This window comes from Diuraphis noxia, unplaced genomic scaffold (assembly GCF_037042655.1).
Source record: "Diuraphis noxia isolate RWA-SAM2 unplaced genomic scaffold, SU_Dnox_SAM2 contig0001, whole genome shotgun sequence".
Classification (NCBI taxonomy): Eukaryota; Metazoa; Arthropoda; class Insecta; order Hemiptera; family Aphididae; genus Diuraphis; species Diuraphis noxia.
The window spans coordinates 90,733,200-90,757,782 of NW_028301711.1; the positions used below are offsets into that span (position 1 = coordinate 90,733,200).

The 24,583-nt window shown below is 26.6% G+C and overlaps 2 protein-coding genes and 1 long non-coding RNA gene across 8 annotated transcripts; all 3 read left to right on the top strand.

Moving 5' to 3' along the window:
- The first annotated feature begins 244 nt into the window (after positions 1-244).
- Positions 245-6,039, top strand: LOC107169140 (uncharacterized). Of its 2 annotated transcripts, XM_089217706.1 has the most exons (10): positions 245-671; positions 787-842; positions 921-1,153; positions 1,220-1,360; positions 1,425-1,590; positions 3,387-3,567; positions 3,775-3,953; positions 4,028-4,204; positions 4,271-4,483; positions 5,277-6,039. In XM_089217706.1, the coding sequence occupies exons 1-10, from the start codon at positions 596-598 to the stop codon at positions 5,373-5,375; spliced, it is 1,521 nt and encodes a 506-aa protein (XP_089073832.1). In that variant the 5' UTR covers positions 245-595; the 3' UTR covers positions 5,376-6,039. The 2 variants fall into 2 exon arrangements, with proteins under 2 accessions (XP_089073832.1, XP_089073831.1); XM_089217705.1 differs by having other exon boundaries at positions 622-842.
- Positions 6,040-12,932: 6,893 nt separating this feature from the next.
- On the top strand, positions 12,933-17,762 carry LOC107167519 (uncharacterized). Of its 5 annotated transcripts, none has more exons than XM_089217395.1 (7): positions 12,933-13,062; positions 13,144-13,293; positions 13,483-13,777; positions 13,909-14,016; positions 14,510-14,702; positions 16,412-16,498; positions 16,559-17,762. In XM_089217395.1, exons 2-7 carry the CDS (start codon positions 13,164-13,166, stop codon positions 16,862-16,864), a joined length of 1,119 nt encoding a protein of 372 aa, XP_089073521.1. In that variant the 5' UTR covers positions 12,933-13,062; positions 13,144-13,163; the 3' UTR covers positions 16,865-17,762. The 5 variants fall into 5 exon arrangements, with proteins under 5 accessions (XP_089073521.1, XP_089073520.1, XP_089073524.1 ...); XM_089217394.1 differs by having other exon boundaries at positions 12,934-13,066; XM_089217398.1 differs by having other exon boundaries at positions 12,934-13,066; positions 16,619-17,762.
- Positions 17,763-21,339: 3,577 nt separating this feature from the next.
- Positions 21,340-24,583, top strand: LOC149062390 (uncharacterized). Its single transcript, XR_016189346.1, has 3 exons — positions 21,340-21,414; positions 21,482-21,531; positions 24,423-24,583. It is a non-coding gene; the product is annotated as an uncharacterized LOC149062390 (long non-coding RNA).

A 24,583-nucleotide genomic window follows, 5' to 3' on the forward strand; every position in this document is an offset into this window, starting at 1 on the left:
AAAATCACTTTTAAAACAAGATATTAAAAAAAAAATTAATTATATCAGATATTAAGAATAAGTACAAGTAAATTGAGTATAAATATATATATATATATATATATATATATATATATAGGAATATAGTCATTTACAATTCAATAAAAATAAAATATATAGTTAAAAGTTGTCTGATTTTATAATATATATTACCAATATTTCTTTGTATAGTATTAATCAATATCTCGGGTTGATTGAGAAATTCAACAATCGGTTATTTTGAATATCTAAGGAAGAAAACATATAAGTACTATAGAGCGTAGACAAAAATAATGGTAGTTCCTTAAATAAATTTATAATGCAAACAAATTTAACACAAAGAATCTTAAACTCGATTTAAACTCTTTTATTAAATATTAAAAATGTTGATGATAAAATGTTTTTAAAGCTTTCTGCCTTAAAATATAAAATTATATACTTTTATAGAGATAAAAGGTATAACATAATTTTGATAATAGATTAAGGTTTTCATTGACTTAGACGAGTCCATAGCCAAAGGGGTGTTTTTAGCTTAACGCACAGTACCTACATTATATACGTATTTGCGTGACGAAACATGAAGGGGTCTTATCGTTACCTAGCTATGGTAACAGTTCGTATATCTAACAAACAATTGAAATTATACTTCATGAGTATTAAAAAAGAATTTAAATTTGTATCTTAGTTATTAGATATTATTGTCACCCTTACGTTTTCTTAAAATGATTTACGGAGGAAAACCTATGAAACCCGTACCACCATCTAAAGCCGGTATTTCTATACCTACGCCATTTAGAGGACCTCAAGCATATACGTACGGGTTTGTAAGTATATCAATATTTTTTTAATTAAATATATTATGATATTATAACATACATTTGACAGATATTTATAAATATTAGTTAGCTAAACAACCAGGAAATGATTACAAAATTCGACTTCGTGACATAGAACGAACGCGTACAGAAAGGTTAAGAATACAAAATGAAAGTGATTTTAAAAGTATGTTAAGAGAAGCTCAGCATAAGGAAATGATTGAAGTGTCAGATAAAAAGTGTTTATACAATCAAATTAAAAGAATGGTTGAATGTGGAATGAAAGCTAACGAACATCTATTTATAGAAGAATCTCCAAAGTATGAACATTTGTTTTCAACATGAATACTACATTAATAATAATTACTAATCATATTGTGTACTAGGCCGGAATTGAAATTAGAAGAGGAACCAGAAAAACCGAAAATTGTCCAAGAACGTTTAGAAGAAAAGGCAAGAGAAATTAAAGAAAAAAATGATGAAGAAGAACGTAAATTAGTGGAAGAAAAACGTTTACAGATGTTCATGTAAGCATAAAAGAAAACAAAGAATTTATTAAAAACTATTTTGTATTGTAAATTATTCTTTTAGAGAAAACTCTGAAGAATTGAGACGTGCTGCAATGACTAAACGTAAAAATGATATAGCTCATATGAACTATAAAATTATTCAAGAAAAAGAAAAATTCATTAAAGAACAAAAAATTAAGACGAGAGAACTGGCTAATATTGAAAACGCAGAAATATTTAAAAAACAGGTAAATCCAATATTTCAAATGTGTTATTGCCTATTGGTAGATAAAGTACATTTAACCGATTTTCAAATTTTATTGAACAATATGGTTAACCTGTTGTTGAATATTATGAATGAATTATAACAATACATATGCGTAAATTGACATATTATTATCAATTTTTCGATGCAAAGTTATCAAGATATGAATATTTAAATAATTCAGCTAAGTGCCTACTTTATCTTATTTAAAAACCAGATTAAACGAAAAAAATTCGTTACTAATAAATTATAACAATTATTCATAATTATTATATAACACGATAATGCGAGGGTGCGTTAGGTAGGTACAATGACCATTTGATAATACTGCGCAATGCACAATAGCCACAACATAAACTTCTTAGTTCATAATTCATTTACATTTCAATGACTAATTGATAACTAAAATAATTATTTCTATAAATTATCAGCCAAACCATGTGCCAACAGTATCAACTGGCTATTAATGACTATTTAAATTATTTACATTATATTTTTCCTTATACCTATTAGTATACCTATAAGTAGATATCTAACTTATGGAATTATGTATATTGTTGATAAACTATGGTGTATAAATGTGTATGTATTTTAGTTTAATTTATTATATTGCCTATAAACTAAAGACATTAACACATTGAGATGAGTGCACAACACTTGGCATATACATCTTCCCATGCCTAATAGGTACTTAACTTATCTGCTGGACGTTGATGTGGCATGGTGGCACATTTATGACACCATCCTACCCAAAATGTAAAAAAGTTCAAACACTTTGAAATTCGACAGGTACCTACAGGTACCAAATATTGACCATTTCTTATAGGTATTTCGGAAAGTTAGGTAGTATGGTTTTGAGTTTATTAAGGGACCATTATCTAACTTAAATCAAATAATTTTTAATGCATAACTGTTTGATGTTTATGCTTTAATAATATAAGTTAGCTTTACTTGTTAGCTTTTAAAATTGTTGAATTATTATTATTGATTTGTATATGTTTATTTCTTTAATTATTCATTATTATGAGTACATAACACAAAGAATTTATAAACTACATAATACATTATTTCTCTAAGTCTAAAATTATTTATTTATTTAAGTAATGCCTAATAGTGTGCCTCAGAGGCATAAAATCAGTCATCTGTTATGTTACTTTCTCTAGGTGGTTCAAGTACCATAAATCTAGATTGAATAACAGCTGTTATTATTGGAAGACACAAAAATACTGTCAACTAGTCCACATACTAACTATACCCATTGCCCACTGTCTTAAATTGGCCATATAGAAGATTTTTTTTTTTAATAGATAAATTCGACCATCCGGTTTTAAAAATAATTAATGTATACTTAGGGTTTTTTGGTACCATACAATGTATTTAAATTTTTATTGAGGAATTTATATCATTTATAAGATAGGCTTTTTTAGAAAATATACTTGCGTCATTCAGTCATACATTGAAATCATTATCTATTACTAGATAGACTTCAAGGGCCGACGCTGTAACTTTTGCCAAAAACAATCATGGGTCTATTTTAACTATTATAACAATAATTGTTCAACAATATAACAAATTGATTGTTCATATAATAATAGTTACCTATGTATAAGGAAACTGTTTTATTTACAACTGGAGATGCTAAAATGTATTAACTTAATTAAAACTTGTCAAAACTCGGCAACCATAAATTATTAAAAATGGAGACCGTTTAAATAAAAATTTAAACTTTTTTTCTAACCTAAAATACTATTACATAATGAAATCTATTGTTTTATCTAGAGTCTTGAAAAAGAAGAGGCAAAACGTAAACTTTTGGAGAAAAAACAACAGTTTCGAAAGGAATTGTATGAGCAAGTAGTACAAAAAGAAGCAATATTAGAACAACAAAAAGCATTAAAAGCGATCGAATGCATCAACGTTAAAAAATTGAATGAAAAGTTGAATGAAGAAGAACAATTTGGTTAGTATGAACCTAATCAATAATTATTATTATAAAGTATTATATAAAATTCATTTTGATTGAGCATTTTAATTTGAATATTTTCAATAAATCTATGGGTAAAAATAAATATTCAGAAATATTTGATTTGTCATCAATAGGTATCCAACTAAAACTGGTAAATCTATGTGATAAATATTTGCATATCAAATGTTAATTTTATTATAGAAAAAATGGAACGTAAAAAAAAACAATTACAGACAAAAAAAGAAATAGCACTATTTACCAAAGAAAGAGCGAATTTGTTTTCAAAAATAAACGAGGCGACAGCAATGTTCGATGAAACATTTAAGATCACAATGAAACAAAATTTAAAGGATGATTCAGCAGATCAAATTGAAGCAAAGGTTTAAACTACGATGAACAATTTCAGTTTCAGTTTTTTAAAGTACAATTTTTATACATTTTAAAAATATTATAGGTTCAATTGAAACGTGAAAACGAAATGTTTAAAGAACATCAAGCAATTATTAAAGAAGAACGCAAAAGGCAAAATGATGAAATATCAAAAACAATAATGAAACAAATAAACGAAATTGAAGAGCTTAAACTATCTATCGAACGTGAAAATATTGAAGCACGACGAAAGCGAATGAAGGTGTGAACACGATAAATTTATTTAAAATAATTGTGTATGCATAACAATGTATTTTTATGTTTTAAGGAGGGTCATAATGTTTTAATGGAACAGTTAAATGAACGTAAGAAACTTTTAGAAGAACAAAAAGAATTGAAACATGAAATGTTTAAACAGTCAATAAAAGAATACGAAGACTACATAAAAGAGGAAAAACGACAGTGGGAAATTAAAAAACAATATAAATGGCAGTTTAGAAAAGATCTCAACGACCAAATTAAATCCAGTAAAGAATTAATCGTAAGTATTCAATATTTTAAAATATGGTACCTACCACAAATCACAATATGTAAATATCACATGGTTAGTGTATAATGTAAACATATAATTTATATATATATATATTATACATCCATATTCTTAACTTTTAATTTGTTACATAATATTATTATGAAGACGCCACGTCCACATGTGGTATGTTTCCGTGCATGTTAAATTGTACGTTCTGAGTAATCGCTTTAATTCTGTTATGACAAATATTAGAGCAAATTATCTTTAAAAATTTAGAAGTTAGAATATTTCTAGTGAACCTCACAGGTTTTTTATTTATATTTTAATTTTAAAATACTCAAAACTTGCTTCTAAATTAAAATAAAAAATATTCTATGAGATTCGCTAGATAATACTATTACTTCTAAAATTGATAATAAGCCAATTTTCTCCAATCACTTATATCAGAGTTTAATCGTTTAATGAATTATCCAAGAGTTCAAAACGTACAATTGACGTTTGTAAGACGTAGACAACTCATGTGTCCTCTTGGATCTCTATGAAAAATGTATTAGTTTTTTATCTGAAATCAAACATGTTGTGAAGTATTATCCTATATAATCACACATATTCCTATTGAGTGAAATAGCAAATATCCAGAAACTGAGATAGGTACTCGGTCAATTTTTAAAACTTTTGATTGTTATGTATAGGTACTTACTCAAAATTATAATACTTTACTTCACTCGATAAATATTCTAATTTACATAGGAACATGGTTTATTTAATTTAATTAATGTAATAAATTATTGTACCTCTTTAGGAAAAACAAAGAAAAATCGATTTGGAAAATCATAAGAAACTCATGATGGAATTAGCCGAACAAGAAAAATTACTAAAAAAACTATTATCTGAACTGTGAACATTCAAGTAATAGCACTTTTTCTTATGCACATGTTCAGATTTTTAAAATTTTAAATTATTACGATTCACGATGGAACTGTTTAGTTGACCTTTTTCTTCATATTCATTTTTATTACCTAAGTACCAACCTGTATTGTAGTGGATTTTCTTATTATTAGTAGATATTGATCCTTTAAATTAATACTAATTTATAAATACTCTAAATTAAGTTTTATTAATATAGTTTTCATTGCTTATGTACACTATGCCATTATTTTAAATTTCATAAAATTGTATTCATTTTATATGTGAAGGTATTTAAAAATTCAATGTAGCCTGTATACTTCATAAAACGAATAATATCTAACAATAGATGAAACAAAGTTTGTAATAAATATTATTTTAATTTTTAAGACAATGAAGTGTACTAGAAGTAATTTACTATTAATTTATATAATAACTTTAAAAATTGTGTATTTTGTGCAACATATAGAACTTAGCACAAGCTGTAGTAGTTAAACGGAGGATAGACCCTGCAGGACTCCACCATTAAATTTTTTTATCATTTTTTATTGTTTAAAATAATATAAATCATAAATTATACATTTAATGATCAAATAGTGTATATGAAATCAGCCATAACCCCCCCCCCCCCATACTACCGTCTACTATTCACAGGCCATGTGCAGTAATAATTAATGAATTTTAATTAATATATTATAATACATTTGTATAGTAATAAAGGAATTTATCACTGTATATAGAAAATTATTCAAAATGCATCATAATATGGTTCAAATTCATCAGAATACATACAATTAATGAATTGAGTAACATGCTATTATATCCTAAATTTGCAAAATATATTTTATCCTGTACCTAGAAATGTAGAGTAATAACGTAACGAAAATTAATTTAATGTTGAAAGTGTTATGTAATTTCGTTATAATTGCTTTTGAGATCCAATTAACTTCTTGTTTGCCAAATTGAGTACCAAATAAATTAAATTGCACACAATTCAACATAAATTATTGGATAAACTAAAAGTTTATTATCCATGGATTAAAAATACATGTATTATTTTAATATCTTATGATCAATAGTAGGTACTAGGTAGTAGTTGTAGCACACTAGCACATTCACCAAGATCAATGTATTTCAGCACCCTTGATTTTCAGATGTTTTTTGTGTCTTACGTAATTACTAACTACTTTGTATAGGAACTGTTGTTTCAATTGCGTATTTGCGTCTCATGTACTTTGAACAGTTTGAACTGTTTTGGGTGACCTATTTAGAAAATTTTGGACCTAACCGGGGAATTTGATTTTCACGAGCATGCTTGGTGAATCACCCTGTATATATATATATATATATTACAAACAAATACCTAGGTTCAATAAAATTATCATTACAAAAATGTCCCAAATAGATACCTTATGGCTAGTACTTACACATTACACTAGTTGAAAGCAAGGGTGCCCATAAGGGATTTTTTAGAAGAAGAATAAAATTCAGTATATTTTAAAATAACAACCATACATAGAAAGAAAATGTTGTAATAAATATTTGATGAAAACTTCAAGCATCTTTGGTTTTATTAGTTTTAAAAAAAAATCTCATTATCTTAAAATTTATCGGGGATAGTGGAAATTCTTAATTTTGTATTTTTGTCCTCCCGACCCGCAGGATACCAGACTTACAATGTTACCAGAAAATATATCAAAGGATTTTTTTCCAGTATAAGTTGTGTCAAATACACAAGAAAAAACAAGTCATTGTAACATTAATACATACATCGTTTCTCTCAAAATCTATAATCAGGCATGCGTCTTATGTCAAACTCAATCATCCAAAAATTTAAAACAGTTTTTTTTTTATATATTTTATTATTTTATAATTGGAGGATATGTTTTTTGCCTCCTCCACAATAAGCAGTCATGGTTGAAGGTACATATAAATATATAATTATTACTGTAGGTAACCTATCACACTAAACTGTAAATATTAGGTAAACGGAATGTTCGTAGAATACAATATACTTTAATAAATATATATATAAAACGTATTTACATAGAAATGTAGAATCATTTTTTCTATGTTTTTGAAAAATCACCCATCACAAAATCGATAAAGAATAATATTTTTTATGGAATGACATATCGATTTGTCTATATATTGTCTCCAAATAATGTAAATATCATTTTTAATTTTTAAAATCGAATACTAAGTTAAATAATAATAAAACATAAAACCGATATAAACAGATTTTCCTCTATAATTTTTGTAATAGATGATATTTTTAGTTTAATATTTCTCAAAAATCTTTAAAATCGATTTTAGGTGAAAGCGTTTTATTTATGCTGCGCTTGAGTTTGACAGAGAATACAAATATTCCGCGATAATCCTTTTTATAAATCATTCGACAATTAATATAAATGTATATTTAATAATTTCATTTTTAAAATTAATAAAATAAATTTTACAATATGAAGGTAATGATTGATGACTGATATAATCGACGAAATATGTAATTAATAATTAATAATTAAAAACAGTATACTATATGTCTGTAAGTACCAAACTGGTAATATAATTACAATATTATCATTTTAAATAGCGTAGTTGGAGACGTCTCTATTTTTAATAATAATACTAATATTTAACAAATACTTACAAAAGATGAGTTATATCATTATAAAATATTCAAATACCTTACTCTTTAAAAGACTATAATGTTATACATTTATTACAATAGATACATATAATAATATATCCATGTTAATACATTATAATTATAATAAGAAACTGGAGATAAAAATACCCGAAGACGACTGTATATAAGTACATGTATACTACGTATTTATTAAATATTTCACAAATTGAATATAATGATATACCTACCTAAGCATATTAGTATAATAAAGAATATATGTCATATATTATATGATAGATACCTATAATAACCAAACTACGTCTGGAAAAAAGTAAGCGAATATAAAATATCTGCGTTGCTGTATTGTAGCCCGATAATTTGTTGATCTCAACTTTTCCAAAAATTTAAATATTACAATTTTTAATTACCACCTCTTTTTTTAATATCTTAAGAATTTGGCAAATAATATAAAAAATGTGGAAAAATATAACTCAAGTTGATGAAATGATTGACGAATTCGAATATTTTTTTAGAATTCATATCGGCGTCAATAGATCAATACCTATTTAGCATTCCTATGAACACTTCTAAAATCTTATGTCACAGGTTAAACAAAGACAGAAAATCAAAGTATATCGAATCCCCTTAAGTGTGCATTTTGTGCACTTCCACCCCAAGTTATGTGCTTCATGCGGTGCATCTGAATATTGCATGTGGCAGATAATAATTAATAAGAATCATAATGGCTTAACAACTAAATTGCACGAAATTTATTTTTGGTCTATTCGAGTTCCGTGCGGCAATGTGAGAATGATGCGTTAATATTTAATAATAATTTATCAATAACATATTATCGCGGTTCTTTTTTTTTAGGTTTATCGTAAATATAATATCACAAAAGATATACTATTGCATGTAGATGGAGAATATAAATATTATCTTCGTGGCTTGGTGAGGAGCAGTCGTACGTTCTATCTGCCGAAACGCACTGAGCGTACGCTACCGGCCGCAGTTGCTAGATTCCGGATGGGTGACCACCCGGGATTTTTAGCAACAAATCCTTGCCACACATATAAAAACACGTGTTACAACCCTACTAACTTGAAAACCTACAAACAAATACACAAAAATAACCCATACCGTACCACCCCTCACCGAATGGCCTTGGTTTCCACGGGTACCCGGTAACCCTACATAAAAAAAAATTATCTTCCTTTGAATTTATTGCTTTTTTTCAATTCAAATTATCAGAACTTTGACCATCTAACTCACATTCATTTGCGACCTGGTTATCGCTATTTTTGAGATCATTTTCATTGACAATATTTGAAGTGGCTGGTGTCTTTCCTAAGCACACAATTAAAATAGTTGTAGTAAAATATGTACAATATTTCAAATATATAATAAGTAAATTGTATTCATTTCAAACCTGTTTGTATACGTGATTTTGAAAAATAGCTCTAAAAAATTAAGATACTCTGCCAAATACTAGGATCTTTTAGGTTTTGCATTAGACCCAGATGATAATTTATGTTTTAAATGCTTGGTATAACATGTCCGAAGATTCTTCAATCTTTCTTTACATTCTGATGCTAAAAAATACATACAATATCTTAATAAAGAATTAAAATTCTTCTTGTATATTTTAGGTTCAGAGTGTAGAAATGTATTAATTTTACAACAGGGTTGTTTTGGTTAAAACAAAAAAAAAAATTAAGGAAAAACGGTAATTTTACGTAAAATCGGTTATAGACAAAATCGATTTTAGTTTTTTTTGTTACTCTGAATGACACGTTAATAACACGTCACTTGTGTTATATCACGCGTCGTGTTATTTTGGTAAGCGCTGCCCCTGCCCTTAAAATACAAAATTAATAAATGTGAAAATATTCTAAAATAACTAGCTGAACCCAAGTACTTCGTAGCCTGTTAAAAATCCTACCTCGTATATATCTCAAACTGTGTGTTACATTAGTTATCTGTGATTATACTAGCAGTATATTTTTATGCATATAAATAGATAACGGTTAAAATCTACTATAATAAGTAATAATCATACAACGATATTCAATTTGGTTTATCATTATGTAATTTTATTCGTTTTATCGAGAAAAGTTTGGCAATTTAAGTATTCAATTGAATGGTATTTATTGAGGTGTATTTATAGATAGGTACACAATATTTTTTATTCTTCCTTCTGGCGCGTACACAAATACATTTTTCCGACACATAAATTAATGAATACAATTTAAAAAAAATGTCCATCGTAAATCTCAAAATGTCAGTTTGAGCACCTCCCGGGGATGATCAATTCCCTTATTAAATTAACCTTAAACGTATTATCAGACTTACCAAATATACATAGAAAATATGAGGAAAATCGGTCAAGCCGTTTAGGAGGAGTTCAATAACTAACACTGTGATACGACATTTTTATATATTAGATAAAAAAGCAAAAATATATAATGCGATATAACTATAAATTAACATACACATATTATGTATGTACCTTCTGAAAATTTAATTTATTTGATTTAACTTTTTATCAATTTAAAATTTAAACATTGTTAGTTTAGTGGACAAAGGTAGGTATATAATTATTGTTTATTATACATTTATAATATTATGTTTTCATAGGGCATAACTGCATAAGAACTAAAACTTTATAGTTTTTTTTTTTTTAATTATAAAAAAATGATTTAAACTATAAGATACCTAATCATTATACCAAAACAGTATATTATTAGATATCTGCTATACACTGCTAGGTACAATCGATATTGTATTTATTGTATTAATATTTTATTTTTAAGGCGAAGCATCATAATTATGTATGTATGTATAGGTATTAGCGTTTAACTAAACATTAATAAACGATGGCAGCAGGGGAGTAGTAATGTTCACACAGATCCTCCCCTGCTGCCGGTTCAAACGGAAAGAAAAAAAAAAAAAAAAAGGTACAATCGATATTCAACTATATTATGTGTACGATTTTAACCACATGAGTTAAACTTACTGTTAATTGACAGTCTTAGCTAGGTTTGAAAAGTTGGAAATGGAAATTTTACAATCCTATTGAATAATATGAAAATCAATAAATGCAGCGTAATATTACAAATAAAAAGAAGGGATCTTTAATTCCGATTTTCTGTCTATTAAGTGCATAATTTTATACTTATTATTATAAAATTATAATATTAATATAAATAATTTAAACGTGGACAAAGTATTGGGAAATATATTTGTATAATTTAGGTACGAGTGTACGACATATTATACTTAGGTACTTTTACTGGATTTTTAACAGTAAAATATGAATGAAGTTTTGGAATTTTTCTGAGCAAATGATCAGTTTTTCTAGTTTTTAATTTACCGCCTTTTTGTATGCTGCGCCGCTTAATCTAATTCGTTCATCTGACATTATTAATATTAAAATATTGTTTCATATTTGATACTAATGCATTTGACTATTATAACACTAATTGTTGTTGTGATCAAAATAATATTTTAGCTGTCTAAAAAAAAAAAATCGTCAAACTGAAAAGATATTTACAGTTTTACACATCTAACGGTGCTACCTATGTGCCAACTGCCGAGATAAAATAATGTAACGATGCGACCGTTTTCGAGGAAAATATCGTACTGGAATAACGAAAATAGTTTATTCGATAACAATACAAGTTCTTATAATTCTTATCGCCATGTGACATTCAGCAGCTGCAGACTGCAGTAGACTGCGGCTTTTTCGTGGTATCTTTGAACGAAATTATATTACGTATTATAGCTATATACGCCTATATATACAGACATACGAAAAAAATTATAATTATACATTTTTTATTTTATGTTGATCCTCAAAAATATTCTGCCTTCTGCCCCATTAAACACCATACAATTTGTCACCCCGGGGCAATTGCCCCCTCTTGCCCCCCGTTAAACGTGGCTCTGGACTTAGCCCGGCCATTGATATCATATAAATACGTGTTATGTAACTATAGGTATGTAATTAATGAGTATTTTTATTATATTTTTAGTTATATTCTTAACTGTGTGGTTTTTGCAATAAATTGTTTATAAATATCTGTGATTGAAGCAGCCTATAGTGTCTAAAATACAGGGTGATTTTTGATGCATGTTCGCCCCATTTTTATGTTTAAATTATGCATATATTCAAATTCTGATTTTTGGAATATTTAAGTGTAGTTAAAGGCGATATTTTTGAGTACTTAGATTTTTCACAACTTTTAAGGAGTATCCTGTAGCGATACCAACTTTGGTTTTTCAAATGACAACCTATATGTTTTAAAGCAAAATGTGATTCAGATAATTTTTCTGAAAATTTTGACATATTGCAATCAAAATTCGAACGAAAACTTCCAGAGTTATTCTACTTGAAATACTAAGGAATAAGGATAAAAGTCTAATACTTAAATGCCTACGATACCACCACCACGTTATTGTACACACTACACATAGTGTATTTCCAGTAACCGTGAGGTACAAATTATCCTAATTATTATATAATTAGTATAAATAGTATTAGTTGTCAGTTGACCACTTGACCATATTATGTGTATTTTAATATCCATTCAAGGAGGTACCTACCACCACCTAATCGGTCGTGAGGCAATTGCCTCATGAAACACCCTATCACGCCGCCACTGCTCCTTAAAAGTTGTGAAAAATCTAAGTACTCAAAAATATCGTCTTTAACTACACTTAAAAATTCCAAAAATCAGAATTTGAATATATGCATAATTTAAGCATAAAAATGGGGCGAGCATGCTTAAAAAATCACCCTGTATATTATAGTTGATTCGAACGTTCAATAAGTGACGTTTTGTGTTTGCGACAACTGTTACGTAGCGATACGTATCGGTAAGAGTGCATACTGTATAGTATTGCCGTCAATCGTTATCAACCGTTCGTTAGTTTTGAACTGATAATAGCCTTCGAACCACGGACAACAAGATTCATTATTTAAATGCTTTACTGTTTTGAAATCGCGCTAAGAACAAAAACCAAAACGGCGTCACGTGTTTAGTGTTTACTAGTAAGTATGTACATCCCCTCATAATTGTAATATAGAAATAGACATTTCGTTGAACTTTTTTGTTTATTTCATAAATATAAGAATAGGCTTTCGCCGTAAATATGTCTGCGATAAGATGCAAATTTTATTTGCAAGGGAATTGTTTTTACGGCTCATCTTGTCGGTTCTCGCATGATCAACCACACCGCTCAAACAATCAATATGACTATGAAAATCAATCAAGGAGTAATAGTGAGTTTATATCTATAATAATAGCTAAATCGTTTTTCGATTAAATTGTAAAAAATTCTTAAAAAGTTTCACGTGCCTTATAAATTGATTAAAAATTGAAAACCGTATAATATACTCATGTTACTTAATCATATTTTATAGTATTTTCTTACATTATTCTTGATGTTATGTAAATATTTAAATTTTTAGGGAATGCAAGCAAAAGTTATTATGATAGCGGTAGAGATTATAATGATTATTACGAGTATGAATCAAAAAGTAAAAACACTAACTACAATTATAGAAATGATTATAACAGCAAGAATAATTATCATAATCAGAGAAATGATTATAAAGAAGATTACAATTCAAGTAATCATTATGGAAACCAAGCTCAAAGACAGCACAACGTAAAGAATTACTATAAAGATGACAACAGGCAGGATAAAAAATCTAATCAGGAATATGGTTATGATACAAACAAAGTGCATTTCAGTTCAAATAGGTACTTGAATTTTAAATATTTAAATCTAAATTCACCATGTACATCACAAATTCATTGTCTTTATTGAAACTGATGTATCTTAATTTTATTATGACTATAATTATAACATTTTTATTACTAAATCTGTTTAGGTATAAGAATTCAGATGATCAAAAACATATTCATGGGTCCTATGTCCATAAAAGTAATGACAGAGTTGATGAAAAAAAAAATATATTGAAACAGTATGAAAATGAAATGTAAGTTGTACCTACTTAATTTCAAACAAAGAATAAATGTTTAACAAATAATTAATAAATAACAATTAAATCCTAATCCTTATAATCTACTTATATAAAATAATACGCCTTTTTTACGTACAATCTGAAAACGCAATTGAACTTGTTCATGTTTATTTTTGTCAAGCTTATTCAAACACTCAGTTTCATTGTCTCACTACAGCATTTTTTTTTTTTTTTGCTTTTTTGAGCTTTAACGAGAGAAGATACAAATTATAATTAGATTTCACCAGTTTTTCAACAAAACTTTAATTATTATAATTTTTTATAATCAGCATTGCCCTTTTTCCATTTTTAGACTGGTAATAGAAGGGGAAATTGTACTAATGTTTACTAGTTTTTCAATGAAGTGTTTTAATAATTCCTTGAACATTTATTTTTTAATTTTGTTTTAAAGCAGAGCCGGGTTTTTTAATAAGTATTATGAATCATGATTTCTATATTTTTTTTTTAGTAAAACTTACCAAAGTCATGTTCAACAATTATCAATGTCCAAAATTTGGCCATTCACATGTTTCCACCCTATTGGACATCAATTTCCTATTCAACCAGTTGGTTGTTTAAACTTTATTGATATATCATTTGAAGAAATTAGATGCGATTATTACATAACTAAGAATATATGTGCTGATCCTGGTCTAATTCATGTAAGTTAAAATTAATATTTACAAATTCTGTTTAAATGTATACTTATTTGTAAATTTATTGTGCTGGTCGATATTACCAAATAATGTCTTGACACTACACTAACCTGTGAACTTTAAAAATAATTGAAAAATTAAAATCAAAATTTAGGAATGTTTAAGTTTTGTTAAAACCAATTTTGTTATTTTTGATTCATAAATATCTAATTTTAGATACTTGAAATTTCACCAATTGTATTTGCATTGCAATGATATCGTTTTCAAATTATTGTGCTATTTAGGAGAATTTTGAATTTTGGAGTTTTTAAAATTTTTTATTTTTCTAATAATGTTTATTATAATTTATTTATTGTTCTAAATGTTTGATAATGTAATACAAAATTCCTTATAAATTGCTTATTGCAATTGAAAAATATGAAAATTGCCATAAAAAGTTTTTAAAAAAAATGTATCAAACATTTTAAATTAAAATTTCTAAAAATCAGACAGTACCTATTAAAATCAAAATAATAAAATGTCCTTAGAATTAGAAGCTGAATACTGTCTTGTCGTTTCCAATTGTTTTTCATAATTATTCAACATATCCATTAAAGTGATAAATTTTGTAACAAAATTTCAATACCCATAAGGCTATCTCCCTTTTTTCTTACCTTTGTTTTGTGTACTACTTAACTATAAATATGAGTATAGTATGCAGTCTACCAATTTTATGTGTTTTACCTATAGCTGGGAGTTCCCCATTATTATTATTTATTACCTAGGTATCAATTTATATGTGTCTTAATCTTAGAGAGGTATTTAGCTGAGTACTGATGGCAAGGATTAAATAAAACTCATAATATTTTTGATGATTTCCTTAGAGATATTTAATTATGCTTTGTGGATAAATCTGTAATATCTTTATATTTATACTTAAACTTTTTTTTTATATCCTATATTGCATGAAAAATCATAATACAATATTTTTAAATGACATTTTTTTTAAATTATTTTTTTTTTATCCATCCTTTTAATATAATTATTGTAGACCCCATATTAGGAGATAGTCACGTATAAAATGTTAAAACCAACTACAGTAAAACTTTCCTTAATAGACGCCTCCCTAGTATAGCTGATTTTTTTTCAAATCAAAATGTATGTTTGACATAAATAAGTAGTATATATGATATAAAAAAAAATTTTTCAAAATTCAACCCCTATAGAGATTAAAAAGGTTATATAATATAAATTATAAAATTATAAAATACTATACAATTTGAGATTTTTTTATAGAAATAATAGGTATAATAATAATAAATATAAATACATGTTTGTTTATTACAGGGTTTCTATTGGTTATACAATTTTTTATGGATGAATAACAAATAAGCAATTTTTTTTAGGTACCAATTTTAAAAATAGTTTTACCTTTATAACAAAGCTAAAAATGTGAGAAAATATTATAATTTAATTTAATTTTAGTCCTGTATATGACTGTTAAAAATCATTGATGGAGATTAAGATAGGATAAATCCATGGGAAATTTTGAACGTGACTAGTGGAGGGGGGATTACATGATGAATTATACACACATTTTGAATCATAAAGATTTGTTATTTGTAATGGGCAACAAAGTGTACGGGGATCAGCTATAGTATATTCATCATCTATGATTAAAAATATCCAATAAACTGCATACTATATTGATTACGAATACATTTTTTATGGTTTAGAAACGGAATGTTGATGACCTATTTTTTAAAGTAAAAAAGCAGAAAGAAGATATTTTAAGATTTGAAAACTGTGTACAAGATGATATAGTGAGTTTATAATTTTAAATTTAAATTTATAGTTATTCTACTTTTTTTTATGTGCTTTAGGTATCAACATTTAAAAAATGTGAAAAATCTAAATTTCCTAATTTTGAAAACTCTATTCAGATGGACCCAAACAGCTACTGGGATATGACTATCAAGTCTTTGGCAGCACCCAATAACAAAAAAAGCGAATTGGAGTCATTTAGTTTTGTTTCCTCAAAAAACAATAAGAACTCTAACAACGAGCCACAATTGAAGATACTCATGCAAACTGAAGTATATGGTAAAATAGACAATGATGCATTTGCTCAAGATCATTTTACCGAATTCATACCTATTATGCCTCCGCCTAGAAAGTACTGTGTATAACTTTTTTTTAAATAAATTAATAACTAAGATAAAGTAAATAATAACAAAAAGTAATTAAATTTGTAAGATAAATTAATTAACTACAAATCATAGGTTTGAATACAATCTACCAATCATTTTTTTTTTTTTTTTTTTTTTTGATTAAAGAATTAATTTCTTAAGTTCATAACAATATCATCTAATCTGTTTTTATTTTATTTAATCCAAAATCAACATTTTATTAAAAACTTTTATTATGATAGTTTTTAATTTCTTTATATTATTTGTAAAATATCCATATTTCTTGAGATTTTATAATATTTTTTTTCAACATTTACCTTATACTAGTTAAACTTAAAAAGGAATATAAGTTTGTATAATTTTAATTTCAGATCTATTAATTGAATGCTAAATGCTAATGAATCGTTATTGCACCATTATGTATACATATAACAAGAGAAAAAATATAAAAATTAAATTATTTGTCTTAATGTGTCGTAATAATTGTTTTAGTCAACCCTTAAATAAAAGTATAATAATTGTAATCATACAAGTCAACTTAAACTCTTGTTGATCCCATATCAATATTGTTACAAACTACTTGATATGTAATAATAATAATTTATAATTGTATAAACTATTTTTTACAATCAAATAAAACATTTGTGCCAATTGTAATTTCTATTATTGTACTTCGTAAGTATTCAATATGAGTAGTTCATGATAAGTATTCAGTTACAAGTTACAACAGTGATATTGTCTGACATTAGATGTAACAATTAAGTCTTAACTCTTAACCTTAAGACATGATTATTTGATTTTTACTCATACAATCTATAGGTACCTTAACATAGGTAAATTTAATATAACTAATCTATATGCATAAATATTCTTAAAATAAAAACATTTGTTAAAGAAACTTGATTCTTTACTTATTAAGTATACATGCATTTGATTAGTGTTTAAGGATTCATGTGCCACACCATTCATAATTGAGGCACATAATATTTATTTAAATTATTATGAAGATTCTTAGAGATAGTACATTTTGATATGTAGCTGAATAAAAAATTTGAATGAAAAGTTAAATGATTTTGATCGTATGGTACCAAAATTAACAGATTTTTTTTTAAATGTGGTAACATTAGTTCATTTTTTAAGTGTATAAGAATTGAAAATAATTAATTTGTTTTTCAGTTTGATCTCTTTGCATTTTCCATTGCTAAAAAGTGAAAACTATATAATATTATAGAGCTTATACATACAGAGATATTATAATAGAAATTATTTTGTGAAATTACTTGATTTAAAATTTAAAAATACCTTTTAAAACATATATTTATAACATTTATAACACACTTGTATTGAGATTACTGTACATTTTAATAATACAAAGATATCAGAATTTTCACAAGAGGAATTAAAAATCCATTTTATGAAATAATATAAATGTTTTTAAATTATACCAGTGTTCCTAAATAATTATAATACCTTGTGATATCAATCTTCATTATATCAAACAGGTATTTCAATTTTTAAAAATAAAAAATAAAAAATTATATCGTCATTTTACCTAGGTATGTACTCAAATGTATTTTTAGTTATCTATATCTATTTTTTATTTAAATTTACAGTACAAATTGTGATCAGCTTAAAAATAAATTAGGTACTTGGCAACTTTGAGATTGCAGATTACAAGTTACAAATGATACATCTTTTATACATGTAGACTAGCCTATAGTCTATATATAATTGATGACATAGGCAGGTTCTGCCCAAACATAAATTTACACCATAAATAAAGCTTTATTCTTAGGATCAACAACTGAAAAAATACTCAAATATAGTAAGCAAAGTTAATTCAATTATACATTTATACCTACAAGTAATCTTTTAAGTTATACCTACTTCGTGATGAAATAATGTACTCTAACAAATAACAACTGCCCTAGTGTCTTATTGAGATAGATACATGAAATACTTCTAAGTTAAATATTTATAATATTTTCCAAGAACGCCTAGAGGCTTAAATGTTAAATACATTTTTAAAATTACATTAAACTATCAGTTATTTACCCTATAAATTTAATATTATTTGTAGAAGTCATGGTCACATAGAACAAGTTTTCTATTTTTAAAGATTAGGTAGTGACCCAAAAAAGTTTGGGAAGCGGTAATTTATACGGTAGGTATGGTCCACATTGTAGAACTGTTTAAAAACCATACGTAATAAGCAAGGCTAGAATTTGTATGCAACAGCATGTTTTTTTTTGCGACTTCTGATTATTGATTTTGTCAGTAATGTCCACGAATCACCTCATGATGAGATAAATGGTGGTGTTTATTGTATTTTGCATGTTTTTGCATATTTTGGATAAAATGTATATTAAATATTAATGCATATATTGAATAAAATGAATATTATTGTATATTTTGATTATAAGATTGCGAAAAATTCATGTTTTATAGTATATTTTGTAATTAATATTCATATTTCATATTTAATTCTAGCACTGCTGATTAAAGTATAAAACTTGGTTTTTTTGTCAAACACAAATTTTATTTTTATAAATACAATCCTCTGATACAATAGGTATGCAATTAAAGATTGAATAGTTAGACGGAGAAAGATAAAGTAGATAAACACAATTAATAAAAGTATGTCGGTCAACATAAAATCTAAGATAGAAATTAAATTGCATATTTTTGCATATTTTGGTAAATAAAATACATATTTTACAAATTTTTATTGCATACAAATCCTAGCCCTGGTAATGAGTAATAGCAGGGTTTTTTTTAATGATATTTTCTGACTGCACAAACTTATTCCCACTGTTGCGTTATAGTAGGGAATTCGTCTACGCTGACCAAACCCTACAGACCATTATCCGTTGAACTATCAGGGGTGGCTCTAGCCTCTCCCCCCCCCAAAGCTGTGTTTCTAAACAATTGTATACTGTTAAAAACAAAATTACCAAAAAAAATCATCGACATTTTCTGAAAATGTCTGAAAAAATTCCTAATCACGCCTCTGGAGCCGCCCCTGTCAACTGTGCTGGCTATACGCCTATACTATACCTACTGTCTACTGTATACTGTACCATCTACATTTCTTACTTTCATAAGACTACATCAGGTACCTATTCAAAAACGATATGTAAAAACATATAAATCCCGACTCAGAATAATATACCAAATAAATCATTTTATACCAATGCACTATTTTTAGTAATTAAATAAAATAATAATTTTTAAATTTTGTTTGTAAATATAAGTAATAATACTTACTAAGAAATATTTACTTGAAATACGTAATTTGTAATAATAATAATTGTTTATAAAAATAAAAACAATCAATTGACTAGGTAGGTTTTACCTAATTTCTTTATAATTTTTGTAATATACTTTTACATCAAATAATAGTCAAAATGATAATTTTTACAGAATCAAAATGCGTCTAGACCACTACAGCTTTTGCAAAGAAAAATTGTTAGGATATGTTTAAGTAAAAATACTTTAATTGGTTCAACTAAAGAAAACTTTAAGTTATTAGATGTGTTACCATTTTAGTCTGTATATAAAAAATAACTACTATATATATAATTAAAAACTTTGAATCATAAATTATCTAGATCCAAAACACTACAACTTAATACCAGCAAATATAAAAGGGACATATACAAAATATTCAAGATCTATACAGAAGGGAATCGTATAACTATAGAGATGAAAAAAAAAATCAGTTTTGGTTATTTTCAATACTTGAATAAATAATAAGGAATTATATTAAGATAGTATAATTATTATACTCAAATATTATAATCAATTATTAATTTTAATAGAAACATTTTTTTTTTTTTTTGAAGTTAACTCAATTATTGTTTTATAATATACAATAATATATCCAATCACCCTGAAATTCTTTTTTTGAACTGCACAAAATGTGTTTCACTGCACACTAAAAAAACCCTGAGTAATAGTACCAAAAGATTTTTATAATAGACATGGTGTATCCACTATTTAATATCTAAATAACATTTAGCTGTATTTATTATTTTAAAATAAACCGTGTGCCAGCATGCTTAATTTTTAAACTACAAGAAATTATTATCTGTAAATATAGGAGGAAAACAGAAAAAAACAAGTTAAGAGGACGTGATGCCCGCTGTTGTCTCCGTCTTTCAAGTGCGTAACAGCAAAAACTGTTTCGCGCGGGAAAAAACCGAGAAGTCGACAGTTATAACTAAGAAACCAAATTTTCACCACGAGAGAAGGAGAATTTGAATTGTGTTGCAGCGTTTTTATTTTTTCGATAAGACTAATATATCAAAAGTTATTGAAGTTTGAAAAACTTAAAAATATTATAACTTTTTTCTTATTAAAGATATCAAACAAATAAAAACTCTACGCCCCAGAAAATATTATCTTCTATATTGTGTATTAACTTTTGATGATTCTACTAAGAGCATAGATTGAGTGGTTCTATCCCGCGCCAAATAGTTTTTGCGATGTTACGCACTTGTAAGATGGACACAACACACACGAGTATCACGACGTCCTCTTAAGAGTAGGTAAGTACTCAATTACGTAGTTGAAACTGGTAATAAGTTACTAATTTTTCATATTTATTTCTTCAAGTAAATTGGTAATGACACTGCTACGAGGGGCTTATGAGAAAAATGTTTTATGTAAGTTATACAATTCGTAATTAAAGTTTAAAAGTCCTTACATTGACATTTATTAAAACGAAATATTACAAAATTAAATTTCATATCGGTGTAGGTGTTACTCGATGTAATAGGTCTTTTGAGTACATAAGCACTGAAATCGACGTATCACCACATAAGCATAATATATTTGATAAACAATCCATTTTTTAGGTCATCTTAATTGTATAGCTTAATCTAAGTATTATATATTAGATATAGCACTCTATTATCTAAAAATAGATTGATTACCGAAAAACAATAGGTACTAATATAACTTCATTATTCGATCGTATATAAATGTAGATATATTATGCTATGTGTACCTACCAATCCATGCTTATTAAACGTTACACAAATACTTGATACATATAGGTAGTTAAATGTGAATAATCTATAAAATTAAATCTTTCTTAGTGTACCTACTTAACTACTGAATTATTTCAATAGGTAGTAATGTATGATGTAAAAAAAAGTTTAACAACTATGAGTAGGTATTACAGATATCTCTATATTATACTTAGGTACTGTTATTGTTTTTTCTTCTTCTAAAAAAAAAAAAACACCTATCACATTATAATTTTACAAATAACACTTAAATTGAAATTTAATTCGGATGATAAGCTTAAACTTAAGATTCAGAAAAGAGCGATAAGCGAGTGTTAAAATTATTTTTTATTTTTTATACCTAGCAGTAGCTAGACTAGTTTTCTAGTGAAAAAAATCGATAACATTGGTTTATAGTAGCAAATTGGATCTAATTGATACATTGAGCCTTGAGGTGGCGAAATTAAAAAATGTCACCATACTTTAGGTACTCATAATATTAATCGGTAAAAAACTAATAACCAATAATAACGTATCACCAATTTTTGAAAAAATAATTTTGTTATTTTGACATGCCTATTGCTGTAATTGTAATACAAAAACACAAAAACGAATAATGATATCATTATATGATATACCTGATACAAATTATAAACTTATTTAGGTACTCGAAATGTTAATTAAATATTTATATTAGTACCTATTTACTAAAAATGGAATAATTGTATAAATATTTATTTTGACTCTTATTGAGCCACTTATAGACATTTGAAATGATCTACTTTAAATAGTTTATTTCTATAAATTTTGATAAAATTAAAATCAAAATATTTTGAAAAATGTATGTTGAATAGAATAAATTATATTTTAAAAATTCAGTAAAAATGTCTAATACACCTATATGGTTATTTTGGCAATTTTGTCGAACACTAATTTCCCGTAAAAATTTCCTTTTCCTCAAACTTTTAGTTTTACCACTTTTACCATCAACTTTGAAACTTCTTCAAAATCTTTGATTTTGATCTCCCAAACGCAATCACTAGTCTACTTTTCCGCCGGAAAAGATAATGAAGTTGAAAATCGGCTAAACGGAAAACTGGTACGGTCTTTATAAACGTGAAATAAAATGATAAAATATGAACGATTATTTTTAAATTTTTTTTATCGACAATCATAATATCAAAAACCACGAGTGACTGCGAGTGAAAATAACCACTATTTAAACCCATTTTGAATCAAATATACACAATACTTACTATCTAGCTAGTACCTATCTTACCGCCTAAAAGTCTAAAAAAAAGTTCTTCATAAGACAAACTAGGTAAGGTACACAACGAATGTGAGAGCTATTTAAATAAAGAAATTAAAACAGGACAATTTTTAAATAATATAGCTTATTTATATAGTTATGTAGTTTGTAGTTTATCTATATACAGGGGTTAAAGTGGGGGGGACGCAGGAGGACTCAGCCCCCTTACCTCTGACGGCGGTTAAAAGGCTGCAACTTGTTTTCGCACATTCTACAATTTTTACCTGAAAAATCGGAACTCGTTTGCGCGCACAGTTATATTAAATGTACAACTGGTTTGCGCACACGAAAATGAGGAGTAAGGAGTCAATAGAATCAGTCGAACATCGCATAAACTTATGGACAAGATATAATGTCTGGCGAAATAGACCAAATGAAATACATAAAAATAATGGAAAACTGTTTTTACGGAAAATAATAGACACGTTTACCAATCATATTATATTAAAATTAAAATTTACACAAACAAGTTAATATTATATGCATTTTTAACATATAATAAATAAATTAACAATTGTTATTAAAAAGCAAGTATTAACGTGCATTTTTAACATATTATAAATTTATTATCAATTATTATTAAAAAGCAAGTATTAACAAGCATTTTTAACCATACCTATGAATATATTCATAGACAGTCCTAAGTCTGTTAAGTGAGAAGGAAAATGTATTTAAGTACTTTAATAATTTACTTATAAATAAACAAATATTAATATGGTAGGTATTTAACTATTAAGGTTTAAAAGGTTAGGCTAAAAGGTAACTGTGCGCAAACCATGTGCTTGGTTACGGTTCAACTGTTCCCAAACAAGTGGTAGTTTTGTGCCCAAACAAGTTGTCTTTTTGGTATTTGTGCGCAAACCAGTACCGCCCGGTTAAAAAGCGTCCCCTTTAACAAATTAGGATTTTATACATTAGACATTATACCTAAAATTATATATGGAACGCTTAAAACTTTATGGAGACATTAGTCCCCTCTGGAATTTTTCCCCACTTTGACCTCTGTCTATATAGTTTATTTAAATGTTAAATATAACGGAGTTATAATATTATTTATGTCTGCAATTTTATATATTTTTGTTGTGCATTTTTCCTATAAATAACCTTGAAACAAATTTTAATAATATAAAATTGATATGAGCATGGAGCGTCTAAAGAATTTGATAACATTTTTATAAAATATGTACTTTAATTACTTATACAGTTATACCTATCTTAAATCAATTTTTCTCCGTAGGTATTTTCATGTACGTATTTTGGATACGGCCCGTCGAACGATGTGATTTTACGACGGCGTCACTCGTGAAACTCGACTTATATTTAAACACAGAACCAATTGCCCATCATTAAAATTGTTCTTTTTTGGACTACTATTTATTTACACAATAACAATTTTAG